The following is a 16,100-nucleotide window of genomic DNA, read 5'->3' as shown; positions in this document are numbered from 1 at the left end:
TTGGACAGGCTCATTCTTATATTAAAACAAAAGATTTCCTATATTACACATATTTACATTTGCATACTGAAGAGGTAAAGTGTCTAAGTGGCTATTTTACAGTCCTTTCTAATAAAATGTACAAAAACAAACAGAAGTACCGAGAACGCCGTTCGGGGGCCGTGATGGCGACAGCAGAACGGGCTTGGACTTGGTCGGAGAATCCAGAGGCGCAGGTAGCCCTATGGATCAGGGTTAGCCTCAGGGGCCAACAACCACGGCTTTAGTTTCTCCCCAACTCTCTAACTCCTAACTTGGGGTATTAAGAGTGGGGGGGGGGTGGGAGCTTCCCAAAAAGCTGCTCAGTCTCCCCCAGAGGTGGAGCTGGACTGCGCGTGTGGTAAGGGCAGAAGCGCCACCTGGCAAGTGGCTTGGGAGTTCCCGGGTCGAGGAGTGTCGGCAGGTCCCAGAGGCTCGTAGTGACGGGGGTGGAAGTCTCAGTTCCGTTATCCCCTATAACCCACCAGATTCTGCTACAGGGTGGCCAGGTGGGGGTCAGCAGGATGGGGCAGGAAGGGCCCCCTCATGACACAACTGGTAGTCAAGGGAAATTAGTGGCCAGTAAATTGACCCAAAGGTTTAGGGGAAGATCTCCTTTAACGCAAGGAAAGCAACACATTAGGAAAATAAATAGGAAAACCAGGAGCACTGGGGAGCCCAAGGTAAGCAGGAGAGGGCTCCCCTCTCCTCCACAAGCTTTGGCAGAGAATCGCTGGGCTGGAAGGCAGGGGCGCGCGGGCGTGCACAGTCTTTGCCTCCTCTGGGGGCAGGGAGGAGGCTCAGCACGAATGCAGTGACGGGGGGGTCTCGTGCCCACCACCAGTCCCTCTGGCAGGGGGCAGGCAGCCTTGTTCCTCGATGGTCTCACACGAGGACCATCATTCCCGGCTCACAAGGCTCTCAGAATCCACAACACAACTTCTGGTCTCCAAGCAGGCAACCACATACTTGACCCAACCCCTGAGTGCCCCAGGAGCAGGACCACGCCTGTCTCGTTCGCAGAGGTATTCCCAGCGATTGGCACGGCGCCTGGCACCCAACTGGCACTGGACAGAGCACAGAAGGCTGAGGTCCAGCGCAAAAGCCACTCACAGAGTCGGGAGGTGGGGCGAAGACTGCAAGAGACTAGCCCCCAGGGTGGAGAACTCACTGAGGGGGGAACAGGCTCAGGTACAAGGACAAACATTTCCAGTGTGATCGAGCTATGTGCGTTCGGGGAATTTTTTGTGGTTGTTTTTGTAGTGATTTCTTTAAAAACAAACAGATTGAGAGGTAATCGTCACGGAGAGATGGGTTTCTTTTTATAAAAACAATATTAAAAAAAGTTAAAATCCAGACCCTCCCAATAAAATTAAGAAAAAAACAAAAACAAAAAACCAAACCACTCCAGTTAAAAGTTATGGCTTCAAAGTTATTACACAGCTAAGGTTTGCTGACCAGACCCCCCGCCGCACGGCTACCTGTCATCCACGACGACGTCGGGCTCGAGAACGGGCGCCGCTCGGGCACCCTGTTGGCAGGGCTCCTCAAGTGGCCAGTCCCGCGCCCCCGACCAGGGTCAGGAAATCCAGTCACAGCCCCAGGCAGACGGCCCTCCCCCCGCCCCCCACCCTGAACCCACCACCACCAAAAATATACACTGCTGCTTCCAGAACCTGGGGCAGGGAGGACAGATGTGACATTCCAATCCCAGTCCCAAGGTCTGGCTTCAAATTCTTGGCCCCTCCTTGCCGCTGCTGAAGCCGCCCTTGGGAGGGTCACCCCCACGGCAGCTGCTGGCCAGGACCCCCGAGAATTCTGCCGAGATTCTTCCCCTGCCCGCCCCACTTCTCCGTGGCATCTGGACCCGACACCCTGCCCGCCACGGACAGCCGGGTCGGCGCTGGGTCCAGCGTGCCGTGGAGGGGGAGAGGGAGAACTGTGCGGCCACAGGGTGAGCAGAGCGGCCTACTGGGAAGGGCCCCGCCGTGGCCCGGGGCCGGGGGCGTCCCGCGGGGAGGGCACCAGGGCAACGAGCCGCTGCTCACTACTGAACAGAGGCACCGGCGCAGACGGCAGGATGCCCACACCCCCGACCCGCACATGCACAAGAAGCTCAAGCAGGTAAGTGTGCACCTACAGACACACACGCGCACACACACACATACGTGTAAGGGCGTGGCACGGACCAGGCACAACAAGGGACGCACCTCGGCACATGCACACACGGCTGGACGGACAGGCGGCAGGCTGTCCCGCTGGCAGTCCCTCCCGGTGTCTGCTGAGGGAGGAAGAGCGCAGCCGCCTGCAGAGGGACCGCCGTGGTTCCTCAGGGCCACCTCCGTGTGCTGGGGTTGGTCCCTGGAGGAAAACCCTTAGTGCTGCTAGCACTGGCGCCCCTTGGCTTTTCCTGGCTCCTCCCAGGCTGCCCTGTCACCACGCGCGGCGACATGCCAAGATGCACCGGGGTCTGTGGGACTCCCCACCACCACCAGCTCGAGTTGTGGCATTGAGTTCTCCACACCATTCGCTCTCAGAGTCTCCATGCCATTAGGAGGTAAAATAAAAGGTGTCTGTGTCTCAAACCCAACGTGGGAGTGAGCGAGTCTCCCGGGCTCTGTCCCTCTTGCGGGCCAGGGCTCCTGGCCAGAGGGCTGGGCAGAAACGAGAGGTAGGCCTCCATCGTACGCTCAACACGGCAGCTGTGTAGTTCTCGCTGCCCAGGGTTGCGTGTAGGGGGAGGGGAGCAGGTTAGATCTTCACGTCTTCCTGCACGCTGAGCTGTGAGAGGGTCTTCTTTATGCGCAGAGCTGTCAGGCGGGCTGCACCGTTGGCGTACCAGCACTCCCGCATCATCTTCCCCATCACCCGCAACGCCTGCAGAGAAACCGAGAGGGTCACTTTGGCCCTGGAAGCCTCTCTTCTCGTCCCTGGCTCTTCCTCTCTCCTCAGGACAGTCTGTCAGCATCTCCCCTCCTTCTCCTCCGGCACTGGGAAATGCTTTACCACCTTCCCTCACCCAAGGGCTCTTCCTTCCTTAAAGCACAGGGTGTAAAGGCCAAAGGAGAAACTGCGGCCTGGAGGGGGAGGCCTTCTCTGCAAGTGCACTCAGCCATTCCCCGTCCGACGCGGGGGTCTGGAAAGAAGACTGGCAAACAGCCTGTGACCTGAACGTCACTGCTGCAGGGGTTTGAGAATCCATTTTTATGATGACTAACGAGGTTCTCTAAAAGGAGAACCAGGCGCGAGAACGACACAGCTTGGCATGTGCATTCGGGTGCACAGAGGCTGCGCGGGATACGATCCCAGGGGCACAGAATCGGGGTGGGGAAGCGGCAGGAGGATAATAGCCCCCGAAGAGTAATTGTGTTAGGCAGGAAGCTACGGTGCCCCTGCCTGAACCACGCAGGCCACCGCGAGGCCAAGAGGTGGATTTGGAAGGCCACCCAGGACTGCTGCTGGTTACTGAGGGTTACAGGTTTCCGCAACGACTGCCCGAGGCCAGTGCTTTTCACAAGGGCTTTTAGCAGTGGAACCCATTTTCTTACGTCGAGTCCTCACACATGAGCAGCACGGACTGAAGAAGGAGCTAAATATCGCTTCTTTCAGTTTTACTCTCCTCCTCTGAAGTAAATCCTCAACTAAGGGTTCCAAGGAACGTTTTGAAAAAATGCAGTTCCATTATGCAATGAGAAGGCAGGACCTACAACGTGCGCTACGTAACTGTGTTCTCACAGGCAGCGTCGCCCTCTTGTGGTTGTCTCCTTAAACGCAGTCTTGAATGAAAAATGAGGCCTAAGTGCACCTGGCTAGGCAAATCACCGTCCCCTTGAAGGCCATGAGACCCCAGAATCCCATGAATCTGTCTTCAACTGTTCCCACCAAACACTGTCCTCCTGCCCACTTCATCTGCCCTCTTGACCAAATCTACACGAAGCATCCACTCCCAATCCTTTCACATGTCACCCTCTTCCCTTCTGATTTTCTAGAAAGGTTACTTCCCTCACGGACATGCCTTCTCTAAGCCCCGTACCGCATTCCACGCCCAGTCTTTTGCTTTTATAGATTTCTCTTCTTAACTCTTCCACAGAATTCAGCTCAGCCCTGCGGACTGTCACTTTCCTAGTGAGACAGGTCTGTGTTTGTGCTTCTCTCTTTTGACCTTGTCTCTCTTATTTGTGTCTAGGGACAAAGCCTTTTCTTCTACTAGGTTGTGAACTCCTAAGCGGTCCTCACAGACCCCAGGACCAGGGCCTGTGGCTCACCAGGCTGCTCACATTATATAAGTAGCACCCAATACTACATAATAACTGACCCCTGGGGGTCAGCGCCATTGTTAGTGTTCCCTTTTCCGAAGTAGAGAGATCAGACAGATGGAAAGTCACAGGAGGGGGCTTCCTACCTCATAGCTCTGCCACCAGTTGGGGATGTTAGGACGTAGTTTCTGGTCGCATACGACCTTTCGCATTTCCTCAATGGAAGGGTCTGAGGGCACTAAGTCATAATATGGCAGCTGATATTCTTCATGCACTCCTGGGGGAAAGAAAATACCACGTGAGTTATCAATAGAAGGATGAAATTACTCAAAAGCCCACACTGTGATCTGTAAATACCACTTCCCATTCCTCTGAGAGGTTGGTCGATTCTAGATATGGAATAAGAGATACACAAGGTTAGCCAAGAACATCTTTTTCATACCAAAAGCAAGGGAACCATTAAAGACTACTGAGGTCAGGTAAAGGCATCAACCTGAAAAGCTCCCAACTGGGCAAAAATGAGAACATTTAAACAATAGTTGAGACTAACAACTTCAATGGAAACACATATTTTAAATCTGCCAATTCATAATGATGCTAAACAAACCTCAGTCACCTTTGCAGGATGCTAGGGAACAAATTCATTCTTTTGAAAAATAGTAAACAGATGGAAAGACGAGTATCTTTTCTGACTTTCTGATTCATACTACACATCTTGGTAACCACATGATAAAAAAAACCTTCTCTTTAAAGAAGAAATCCTGATATAACATGGAAGATTGACAGGATCAGAATATCAGCATTTTCCAACTTGGGTTTTGACAATGATCACTGATGGCTATTAACCTCACAAAAAGACACAGGACTGGCAATATGTGCCTCGTGATGAAAGGATTTTTGGAAAACAAAATATGGTTTCCAGTCACTAGATGTTAACCATTTTAAATTTATTTATTTTTACTTTTGCGTAGAACTGGGGTGTAGGCCAAGGTGTGGGGGGGAGGGAGGGCGAGAGGATTCACCAGAGGCAGAGTGAGGAACAGAACAGGCAGATCTACTGAAATCCACTGCTGAGGGGAGCAGCGGCCGAGACAGGAGAGGTCTGCTGTGCCATGTGGGTAGCTCCCTGGCTGAGGATGGAGGTGGGCCTTCATGGTGGTAGCGCTGAGACTTAACCCCTAGGCACCAAGGAGGCCCTAGATGTTAAGTATTATAAGAAATTCATAGGAAGAGCAAGAACATATAAATGCCACCAGAGGTAATCAGCAAAATCTAGACAGCAAAACTTTACAGGACAAATGATGTAGATTCACCAGTAAAAAAATCACAGGAAAAAAAAAAAAAAAAATGGAGGAAAGCCTGTACGTCACTTTAAGAGACCTCAAAGGAACATCAATCAACTGTGATGGGTGGATATTATTTGAACTCTTGATTTCAACAAATTAAAAATTAGGTGACAACTGGTAAGATTTCAACTGATGTTAAATGATAACTAAGAATGTATGCTTATTTTTTAAGTGAGATAATGGTATTTTTCAAAAAGTCTTATCTTTTAGAGTTCCAAACTGAAATATTTCCCATAATGTAAAGTTAAAAAAATCCAATATAATTTTCTCATCTTTTTCAAGAAAAAATCCTGCTATCCCAAACTAATGGGACAGATTTTTAAATAAAGTTTGACATAATAATTACCTAAGGGGTGGTTAAGAGCTTATTAACTTGGCCTCAACCCACCAGAATGCGAATCCAATTTACTAGCTGTGTGACCCATTATCTATCCTCTGTGACTCATTTTTTTCATCTGCAAATGATGACAATCACAGAACCCAACTCATAAGTTTATAGTAAGGATTAAATGAATTTATGTATGACAAGTGATGAGTAAATGTTAATATTATTTTTATATACTTAGTCTCAATTTCTGGATGGCCTAAGAGAAAATCAACTTACTCACATGTAAGACCTGAGTGAACAGATTTTCCTTAATCTGTTTGGTCTGCACAAAATGATGAAATTTTAAAATGTACAATTCCATGAATCATACCCCGGGTGCCTCCTCCATAATTTGGATCTTTCCAAACATATACACAGGAAGAGGTAATACTACATAAAGGGTCTGCTGGAAGAGTCAATGGTTATTTTTAACTTGACCATTTCCACTGATCTGGAATCTTTCACATCAGAGATAAATGGCTGAGACAGAGTCTGAGAAGTTCTTAAAGTTGATTACACAGCAGAATATTTGGAAGTCACCGTAAAACACTGATGTACTAAGCTGATGGTAAAAAAAAAAAAAATGCTTTCTACTAAATCGGATACTAGCTTTTACTGGTTCTGACACTGAGCAGTTGCAAAAGTCAAGGATTTAAGAAAAAATTATAGGAGAAAAAACTCATTTTCAGAAAAATCTCTGCATTAGTAGCTTTTACCTGTAAACAGAGAAACTACCACCATTAGTTATCAATGAGGCATGTGGCTTGCGAACAGTGTCTGACTGCTGCCTCCTGGGTGAAGGAGACCCGCATTAGTCCCGTGTTACCCCAACCCAGGGCTTTCCCGACCCCCACAAAACAGGAGAGATGTGCTTAGAGTGTGACGGCGGCTCTGCACTAGGCCCCTGACCATGGTGAGGAGAAAGGGAAGGTGAAGTGAAACCCCAGCACCCGCAGGGGATCCAGCACTCTGGCTGAGAGGCAGGTGGAGCAGGAGACGGAGGGAAGGAAGGTACCTCCAGAGTTGCACCTTCGCGCAATCTCCCAGTACACAAGGCCCAGGGCGTAGATATCAGCACATTTAAAGGAGTCAAAGTGCTTCATGTTGATGGTTTCATCAAGCACTTCGGGGGCCATGTACCTGAAATGGCAAAGGAAACATCATCGTGCATGGAAACCCAAAGTCTTGCTCCAGGGGCCCCCTGGATGTGAGAGAGCATCACCCCAAGAATGTCTTTTGGGGAGCAAGAACAGTCAACTCTCTTTATTGCAAACTCCCAAATGTTTGGGATTCGCGTCTAAAAACTTCAGTGCAGATCTGCTGATGCTTGGCTACTCCTACTTGTACCTCTAGTTTTTAGTGTTCAAGATTAAATACTTTTTTCAAAGATTTATTTATTTATGCATACAAGAGCTGGGGTACAGGCCAGAGGTGTGGGGGGTGGGTGAGAGGATTCACCAGAGTCAGAGTGGGGAGCAGAACAGGCGGATCTACTGAAATACACTGCTGAGGGGAGCAGTGGGGAGACAGGAGAGGTCTGCTGCACCATGTGGGTCAGCTCCCTGGCCAGGGATCGAACTCATGCTGCAGAGGCTGCCGATAGCTCCAAAGGTTGCGTCTTAACCCTCTGCGCCACCAGGGAGGCCCCTCAAGATTAAATATTTTAAGCACATTTTGATTTCATGGCAGAGATATCGTAGTGTGGGTCATGGGGCAGTAGCAATACTTACTATCTGGTTGCTACTGGGGTCTTGGACTTTACTGACTGGAGCCAGAGATAAGCTGAGCTTAAATTTCTTCCTGAACTTTTGTTTTCTTACCTGATCGCAGATAGGTGAAAATTCTAGACTATCACCGAATTCACCCTCAGTTATCAGTACCACTCAAGTCTCTCTGACAACAGTAAGGCAAACCAGGGGATCATCCAGGCCTCACACTTTGGGGAGTAGGGAGCAACAATCATTCGGGTCAAAGGAAGGGACAAAGTTGCAGCACGATTTAGTGAAATTCATTTAGACTCCATAGATAAACAGACCTCTCTTCCATCCTTTTGAGAGAGTTCCATTTCCTTCTCATGAAGTCAATCTACAACCTACAATCACAACTCAGGACAATCTTTAAGAAGTGCTCCCCCATCCCCACCCTAGATGACCTCTGCCCAGCTTGGCAAACCTGCTCTCTAAACCCTAAGTAGAACACGGACCCTGCCTCTTCAGGGGTCTCTGCACAAGTCACTCCTCAGACTCTAGTATTTTTCCCTCTTCTTGCCAAACCTGCTACCTGACCCCCATCTGAATCTTGCTCCAGATTCTCTCTGGCTGCTGCCTCCCGTGCCTGGCACCATGGCACTTTTGGCACTCGTGTGTCTGCCTGACACAACCTGGGTAACTTTTGCTGTCTGGGAGTAAGGTCCACACCTTCCTCCTCTGTGCATACAGCAAGGGCACCCACGGGCTGCTCAGTACAAATGCTGGCAAGGGCAGAGTTCCAGGGCCTTCCTACCGTTTGGTTCCCACCCTCTGATTTGGGGCGATATCAATGGTATCGGTGACTGCATCATGACGGACGGCCAGGCCCAGGTCTGCAATAGCACACATGCCATTTTTCTTCACTAGAATATTCTTTGACTTTAAGTCTCGATGAGCAATTCCAGGCTTCCCTAGCAGAGAAGAAAACAGGGATCATTAAAGAAAGACAGCCGAAGTGTTAAAAGCATAGCCTCTGCAGCCGGTCTGTGTAAGTTCAAGTCCTCACTTTGCCTCCAGCTAACCCTGGAAAAATGACTTGACCACCTGGACCTCAGTCTCCCCACCCATGCAATAAGACCAACACCAGTACTTACTCTGTGGGCATGTTGTGAGGATTAAATGCAGCAATGTAATTAATTAGGAAGGCCAGTGTATTAGCAAAGATTACTGCTGATACGACCACCACTTGCCTCTCCTGTACTGACAGGCTCTGGCATTGATACACCGAGGAATTATTTAAAAGTTGCTGCATTGAAACAGGCAAAAATGGGGACTGCCCATCAGCTAGGAATGGGATCCGACTTAAAGCCAGCTCTGGATCAGGGCCAGCAGGAACGACGACCCTGGTCACCAGGCATCAGGGAACACACCTGCCACTGTGACAAGCTCCAGGACCTCCTGATGAGTGGACACTAGTTACAGCCTCTTTGCTCTGGGAAAATCGTCCTGGGTCAGTATAGCCAGTGTCTAATCCACCAGGCAGTCTTCAAATAAAGTTCAAGCCTCTTTCTTCTAGACTGCAGTTGCTAAAGCCTAGCTCTGACATTCTCAGTAAGAAAGAGTGTGGAAAGTAAATCAGGTGGTACAAGACAGGATTTAAAGTCTACCTCACCAAAAAAACCAAAACCAAAACCAAAACCAAAACCAAAGTCAACCCCACACCCCACTTCACTGCCCCAGTGCTGGCCATTTACCTTGCGTCCCCACGATCTCCATGTGTAAGTGCGCCAGGCCACTGGCAGCCGACAAGGCCAGTTTAATCATGCCCTCAATTGTCACCGTGTACCGGTTGAGGTAATCAAAGAGGGAGCCATGCTCATGATAGTCAGAGACGAGCCACAGCTGAGTCCAGGTGCCGTTATCTGCAGAGAACCACAGGAGAGGTCCAGAAAAGGCTCACCCACCAGCACAGATGCCCAGGCAGGTAAGGAAACGTGTGCAACACAAGCTCAGGCTGGACTCCTGAATTTTTACTTTTCACCCCCATATTGCAGCCCCTCAATGTCCGTTTCATCTACAGTTGTCCACAATTTTTAGGTTCCAGTAAGGACAGAACTTCCTGCTAAACTTAGTCCCCGGGCTGCTTGGAGGTGGCCGTAGGATTCTGAACCGCACCCCATTATTACACCAAGTTTGAGATGAAGCAGGTCTCTCAGGGGAAGTAAGAGCTATTTTTTTTTAAAAAAGATTTATTTATTTAAACAAGAACTGGGGTACAGGCCAGAGGTGTGGGAGGGTGAGAGGATTCACCAGAGACAGAATCGGGAACAGAACAGGCAGACAGACTGAAATACACTGCTGAGGGGAGCAGCGGGTGAGACAGGAGAGGTCTGTCGCACCATGTGGGAGTCTCCCCGGCCGGCCAGGAATCGAACCCGCGCTTTAGAGGCTGTGGACAGCTTCACAGCGCTATGCTCAATAGCCTGCGCCACTGGGGAGGCCCGCTATCATTTGTTTTGTTTGCAAAACTGTTTGGGTCCTTGGCCAGGCCTGCCCATCTACTGGTTAGCAAGCATAGCAGCTGCATCCATCACCACCCAGGAGGCAGACTTTTTGTCCAGCCTCTGTGCTCCAAGACCCTCTGAACAGAGCTCAACCCCAGAATCTGTCTTGCCTTGCAGCCCATTACTCTTACCAGGCAGTGAGCTCTTGTGAGAGTAGGAAAGAACTCCTTTATGCATTACTGCAAAAACTGTTTTCAGTGCGTCAAGAGTACACTTCCAAGTATTCCAAGTATTTATTCTATTTTTTTAAAGATTTATTTATCTATGCATACCAGAACTGGGGTACAGGCCAGAGGTGTGGGGGGGAGTGAGAGGATTCACCAGAGACAGAGTAGGGAGCAGAACAGGCAGAATGACTGAAATACACTGCTGAGGGGGACAGCAGGTGAGACAGGAGAGTTGCCTCGCCAACTGTGCCTCACCATGTAGGTTGCTCCCTGGCCGGCCGGGGATCAAACTCATGCTGCAGAGGCTGCGGATGCTTCACAGTGTGGTGCCTAACCCCTTGGCCACCAGGGAAGCCCAAGATCTAACTTTTATCCACAGGTGACATTATTTTTTAAAAAGGAACAGCTGGCTTACAGGGAGTAACAATCTCTCTTCCCCTTCTTCCCTTGTGTCCGAGACGCCTCAGCTCGCGGGTAGCTGAGGCCATTACAAACCCCACATGACACGAGGGTGAGCAGTCCACTGCCACCTCAGGAAGGACAGATAAACCCTCAGCATCTTCCCGAGTGGAGACACTCTGATCGTGCAGTGCAACAAACCGCCTCATGACTGCCAAAGACTTCTAAAAATGTACAACCTGGTCTCTCTGATTTCAGGCGCCCAGGAGACTGTTGTCCCCTCTCACAGAGGTTTGGACACATCAATCAGTGTTATGGCATTAATGAAAGACATTCCAATTATTACCCACACCCTTCAGAATGAAATACAATCTTCTCAAAAAGACCCTTCATAAGCCGGCTTCTGCCCACCTCCACCCACATCGCAGTGCTTCAAGCGCCCTCCCTCCTGGCTCTTCTTCCTGACCAACTCCTGCCACCTTTGCTGCAACTAAGCTCAGATGTGACCTCTCTTACCTGCCATTTCACCCCAATTTGTGCTCACCAGAACTGCTGCTGTCTGATGACTTCCCACCGTTACACCCCTGTCATTAGTGCACTTGTCTCTTTGCTAGTGGGCGAGGTCCTCAAATATATAATGACGCGCCTGGACCCACAGCCTCAAAAACTGAAGCAAAAGCAGAAGGGAGAGGAAGGAGGAAACAAGGAACCTCAGGTACAAGCAGGCCAAAACGAAGCTTAAAACCACAAAGCAGCATTTCGGTGGCAGTGCACAGGCAGGGCACTGCTCTGCCAGGTCTGCTCCACACACGAGCACGTTTGACACTGGCTACAGCACAGAACGTGGACTCCATTTTACCTTGGGGCTGACCCTTTCTTGGCAGATGTACAGGCCCCAACTCTGCATTCCAGTGGTTTTCAAGTCAGACTTGCTAGACTTGCTAGAGCCTCTGCGGGGATTATTCTGGGGCAGGATCAGAAGAGTGAGGGAAGGGAAGGTGGACAGGTGGGACGCGGGGTTTACCTTGTTTTTCTGCTTAATAACCTGGGTTTCTGTATGATCTTTTCATGGGAAAAAAAAAAAATGAAAACAATTGTCTTATTCAGATTCCCCTTCTATGGGCACTAATTATGAAGACAAACAGAACCGTGCTGTTCAACTGTCCCATCATTCCCTCTACCTGGGACCGCTACTGCTTCTGGAGACCTTGTGTCCAAGCCTAGGCCTTTACCTTTATTGTCAGCGGCAATAAATCCAAGGATGTTTTCATGGCGCAGCATAACTGTCTGGTAGATCTCTGCTTCCCGGAACCAAGACCGTTCTTCTCGAGAAGAGAAAATTTTCACAGCCACATCACCACCCCTCCAGCGGCCTCGCCACACTTCCCCAAACCGGCCCTTGCCAATAATCTCCTGTAAAACGATGGTTCGCGCCACTGTACGCTGGACGAAAAGGGGTAACCCTGTGGACCAAAGAAAGCTGACATTGTAAAGTTGCTAAACTCTGCGACCCCCACTCTCCCTGCCACACTGGAAAAGCCCTTCCCACAGCGTCTCCCTTCCATACTGGTCCACTGACCGTGGAGAGCTGTGGCTGCCCTGCCCCATGCCCAGGCAGTCCACCAGAAGGCCAGGCCAGGGAGCGAGTGGGAGTGAGCAGCAAGGATGAGCTGTTCCTTATTGAAGCAACTTCTCTCACTTAGTGTGGATGACAGATTTGAATATAAATGTCCAACCAGATTTACCAATTCTGCAGCCAGTTTCCTGTAGGCCACACCACCCACATCTGCTCTATGCCCAGGGAAGAGGAAAGAGGGCAGAGAAGAGGACAGTGGAAGGAACCGTCCGGTCACTGGCCACTAGAGGGCGGTGCTGTGCGGCCTATGAGAGCCAACCTTGGTCAGGGCATGTCAAGTTCCCACTCCAGAGATCAAAGCTCTGCTCCCAGGAGCTCCTGACACGGAATGAGGGACTGTGCATGCTTATTCTAAGTTTGCAGGACCCAGCTACTGCTTCATCTGACTCATCAATGTCTCTGTGTCTCTCCAATCCTCCTTATCATCATGACATGCTAACTTTCTCCCTCCCTCTCCTTGACCAAATAAATACGCTATTTATCCCTAAGTCTTGTGGATGTGCACTACCATTTACTATGCATTCAGTCTTTACAAAAGTTACCTCATTTCTTCACAACCACCTTTAAGAATTAGTCCTACCCCCCATTTTATATATGGGAAAACAAAAGAGGAATGTAAAATGACTCATTCAAATTTATACAAGCAGTAAGTGGCAAAGCAGAGATTAAAATCTAGGACTGTCTGACTTCAAAGTTTATGCTTTTAACTGCAACAGTATAGAACCACCAAAATGTTTCTCAAATTAGATCCCTCCTCTCCATTCCCTCTGTGCCTGTCCTAGTTCTGGCCCTTCTTTAAGAGACTCCCAACTGGTCTTTCTGCCTCCCATCTCACCCTGCTGCTGCCCTACACACCCACACACATCCAGCTTTACCGCCCCCCAAACAGGAGGCTGGTAAGTAAATGAATTCAACCTCTGCACCAGGAGAACTCTTTCCACAGGAAAATATGAACATTTATTTCCCCAAATGTAACCCTTTAGTAGATGCCTCTCCTCTTACCAGATCAAATATGGCACCCAAGGTCCTACACCTGGGCCAGCTTCCTGTTCCCCACGTGGGGGGGTGGTGGGGGGAGGGGGCGGTGGCGGCTCAGCATGTTAGTCTAGCGCGCCTTAAACACAGTGAACTTCATGCCTTTTGGCCCTCAAGGTGTCTTCCTTGGTCTGGAATGTTTCCTGCCCTGTCACCTCTCTCTTAAAACCTCCAACACATTCTTCAAGACCCCTTTAAGCAAACATCCTTCTCTGTGAGACCCTTCCCAACAACCCCCGTCCCTTCTATAAGCCATTTCTCTTTTCTCATCTTTTTTTATCCTATGTCACCCAGAGGGCATTCAACATATATTTGTTAATGTGAATTAAAAGTCACATAAGCAGTATGCACTTATTACTTAAAAAGACACAGTACTTAAAATTCAATACTTTGGAAGTTCAGCATATTCTGAATTCAGGATGGACCAACACACATCCAGAGAGAAAGTTAATAATCATATTACTCCAGAAAACCGCTCCTGAGATACAGGAGGAACACCTTCCCTAGCCTCAGCTAGTTCTAATCTTAAAAAAAGACTCTGGAAAACCTGAGCTAACCCTTCTTGAGCAGCAAATCAAGTCTCAAAGGCAGTCACAGGCAGCTCTAACCATTGCTCTACCTCTTTCAGCAAAGAATAAGCCATATATTTTCTCTCTTCCTAAAAATAGGCAGCTTTTAAATATATCCATCATTCTGGCACTCTCTACTGCAGAGTTTAATAAAGGCAAAACCACTGAAATTCAGGAGATGTCACAGCTCAAAGTACTGCTTGTGTGCAAGGAGGAACGTCTGGCTGTAGGAGAAATGACTGCTGGCATAATTTCCCTACAGAACAATAGTTTTTGCCACAGGCAAGAAAACGCACACAAAATTCTCACAAATACTCTGTATGTTTTAGCTAGACTACCAGCAGTGATCTCTGTGATTAAAAAAAAAAACAAAACACCAAAAACACACAGACCATCACCATAACTATCTTCATGAAAAGCCCCCGCCTCTTGCAGCCACACTCGCATCTAGCAGCTGAGTTATACCCCAAGCCTAAATGGGGGGCTCACCTCAGGTCCAACGGTCAGTTCTGTTTTCTCATCTGAGAAAGAGTCGGTGGGGAAAACTGCGCTGAGGCTGTGCGGAGCGCCCCAGCTGCTCTCTCCTAACCCCGCCAAACAATCCCTTGGGCCACACGTCAATGATTCACCAACCCCCTAGCTCTGTTTTACTCAATGTCCTTAAACTCCCCTTGTGGTTGCTCAGCGATCAATGATTAGCTGTCACCACCTCACAGGAACCCGGCACACTCCTGTTTCTCAAAAGGGGCCTGAAATGGAGCACGCAACCGCTCGGGTGGAACCAGTGAATTTTAAAAGACGCACGGTTCCAAGACGTAACGAGAGGCAAGGTTTCTGAAGGGAGCATTTTACCTTTGACTTTGGAATTCCAGGGAATGAAAGATTTTCTGTGAACCCATTATCTTATCTTATTACATGTCGACTCCAAAAGAAGGGGAATTATGAAACCAAATGCCTCAATGCTGGCATAAATAAGGGCAAGGCCCAGCCTTCTCCATGAACACTCCAGCTTGCTGGAAATGGTGATTAAGGTCAACGACAGACAGACAAAATGCCTGAAGAACTTAGTACCTGAGCCAGACCCTGATGTGGAGAGATCATAGACAAGATCCTGGAGCGTCTTATCTTTGGAGAGACACATTTCACATGAGGGATCTTCCATATCCAGTCTCTGGCGGTTGTGGTAGACGCGCTGATGATAGTTAATGACAAGGAAAACAATGATGATGATGAGAAACAGGAGGAACACTGGGCCGGCAATGATGCCTACCAGCTCCACGGGGCCCCACATGGAAGGGTGCTCGGGCTCCTTGACATGACCTGTGTCAGGCGAGAGAGGAGAGAAACGGAGCAGAGTGAAAACACAGGAAAGCCACGGCCTCAATTATCCCACCAGCTCCCTCCAAGTGAAAACGGCTCCCTCCATCTCCGTGAGCCCAAGGTGCCCCAATCTCTCTGCTCTTGCTCTGCCAATCTATCTGCAGGGATCTCTCAAATGCCAGTGCTCTCCAGTTCAGGCGCCCTTTTCAACACTCAAACCCACAACCCACCTTGTACTTGCACAGCACTTCACAGAGCTATTCCACCCTGGCCCCCCAGACAAACGCCAGGTCTTGCCTCTCTAAACTCTGCTCCGGTTGCTCTCCCTTTCGCCGCTAAGCTCCCCAGTAACACTTTCTCAATGGAGACTTGTAAAGGGTGGAGCTCATACTTCTCAGCCTTGATCGCTCTTTTTCTTTTCCAGTTCTAGTCCTCTTCCCCTCTGCCGTCCCCTCGTCCTGCAGAGAGCTCCCTTCCCAGACTCTGGGGCCGTCCATCAGTCCACACCCTCCTCTGGGAACCCTTCCCTTCTCTCCTCACCAGCTGCCCATAGTGGCTCAGTCTCCACCCAAAACAGAGCCTTCTGGGACTACCTTGACAAATCCATCTCTACCATCCACTAATTTACACACCTGTCTTGGGAGGACTCCCAGACCTTGTCACCTTGGGGAACATCAAAAAGGTACCTTTACCTATCATCAAACAAAGGGATGAGGGATGAGTAGAGAAGGATGA

The 16,100-nt window shown here is 49.4% G+C and overlaps 1 protein-coding gene across 2 annotated transcripts in view; it reads right to left on the bottom strand.

Moving 5' to 3' along the window:
• Positions 1 to 1,661: 1,661 nt before the first annotated feature.
• ACVR1B (activin A receptor type 1B) overlaps positions 1,662 to 16,100 on the bottom strand; it is a 33,459-nt gene continuing 19,020 nt past the window's right edge. Inside the window, exons 2-9 of one of the 2 annotated variants that reach the window (XM_037514775.2) lie at positions 15,998 to 16,057; positions 15,117 to 15,365; positions 12,038 to 12,268; positions 9,430 to 9,597; positions 8,490 to 8,646; positions 7,003 to 7,127; positions 4,421 to 4,551; positions 1,662 to 2,895 (exon numbers count right to left, since the gene is read on the bottom strand). In XM_037514775.2, coding sequence (XP_037370672.2) covers positions 2,770 to 2,895; positions 4,421 to 4,551; positions 7,003 to 7,127; positions 8,490 to 8,646; positions 9,430 to 9,597; positions 12,038 to 12,268; positions 15,117 to 15,365; positions 15,998 to 16,057 — 1,247 coding nt within the window. In that variant the 3' untranslated portion in view covers positions 1,662 to 2,769. The remainder of the gene's footprint in view (positions 2,896 to 4,420; positions 4,552 to 7,002; positions 7,128 to 8,489; positions 8,647 to 9,429; positions 9,598 to 12,037; positions 12,269 to 15,116; positions 15,366 to 15,997; positions 16,058 to 16,100) is intronic. The other variant, XM_037514774.1, reaches the window with a different exon arrangement.

The sequence above is a fragment of the Talpa occidentalis genome, unplaced genomic scaffold (assembly GCF_014898055.3).
Source record: "Talpa occidentalis isolate TD23 unplaced genomic scaffold, MPIMG_talOcc4v2.1 talOcc4.16, whole genome shotgun sequence".
In the NCBI taxonomy this organism is placed as follows: domain Eukaryota; kingdom Metazoa; phylum Chordata; class Mammalia; order Eulipotyphla; family Talpidae; genus Talpa; species Talpa occidentalis.
Note: the sequence above shows the minus strand (reverse complement) of the source record. Positions and strands in the feature narration are given on the sequence as shown.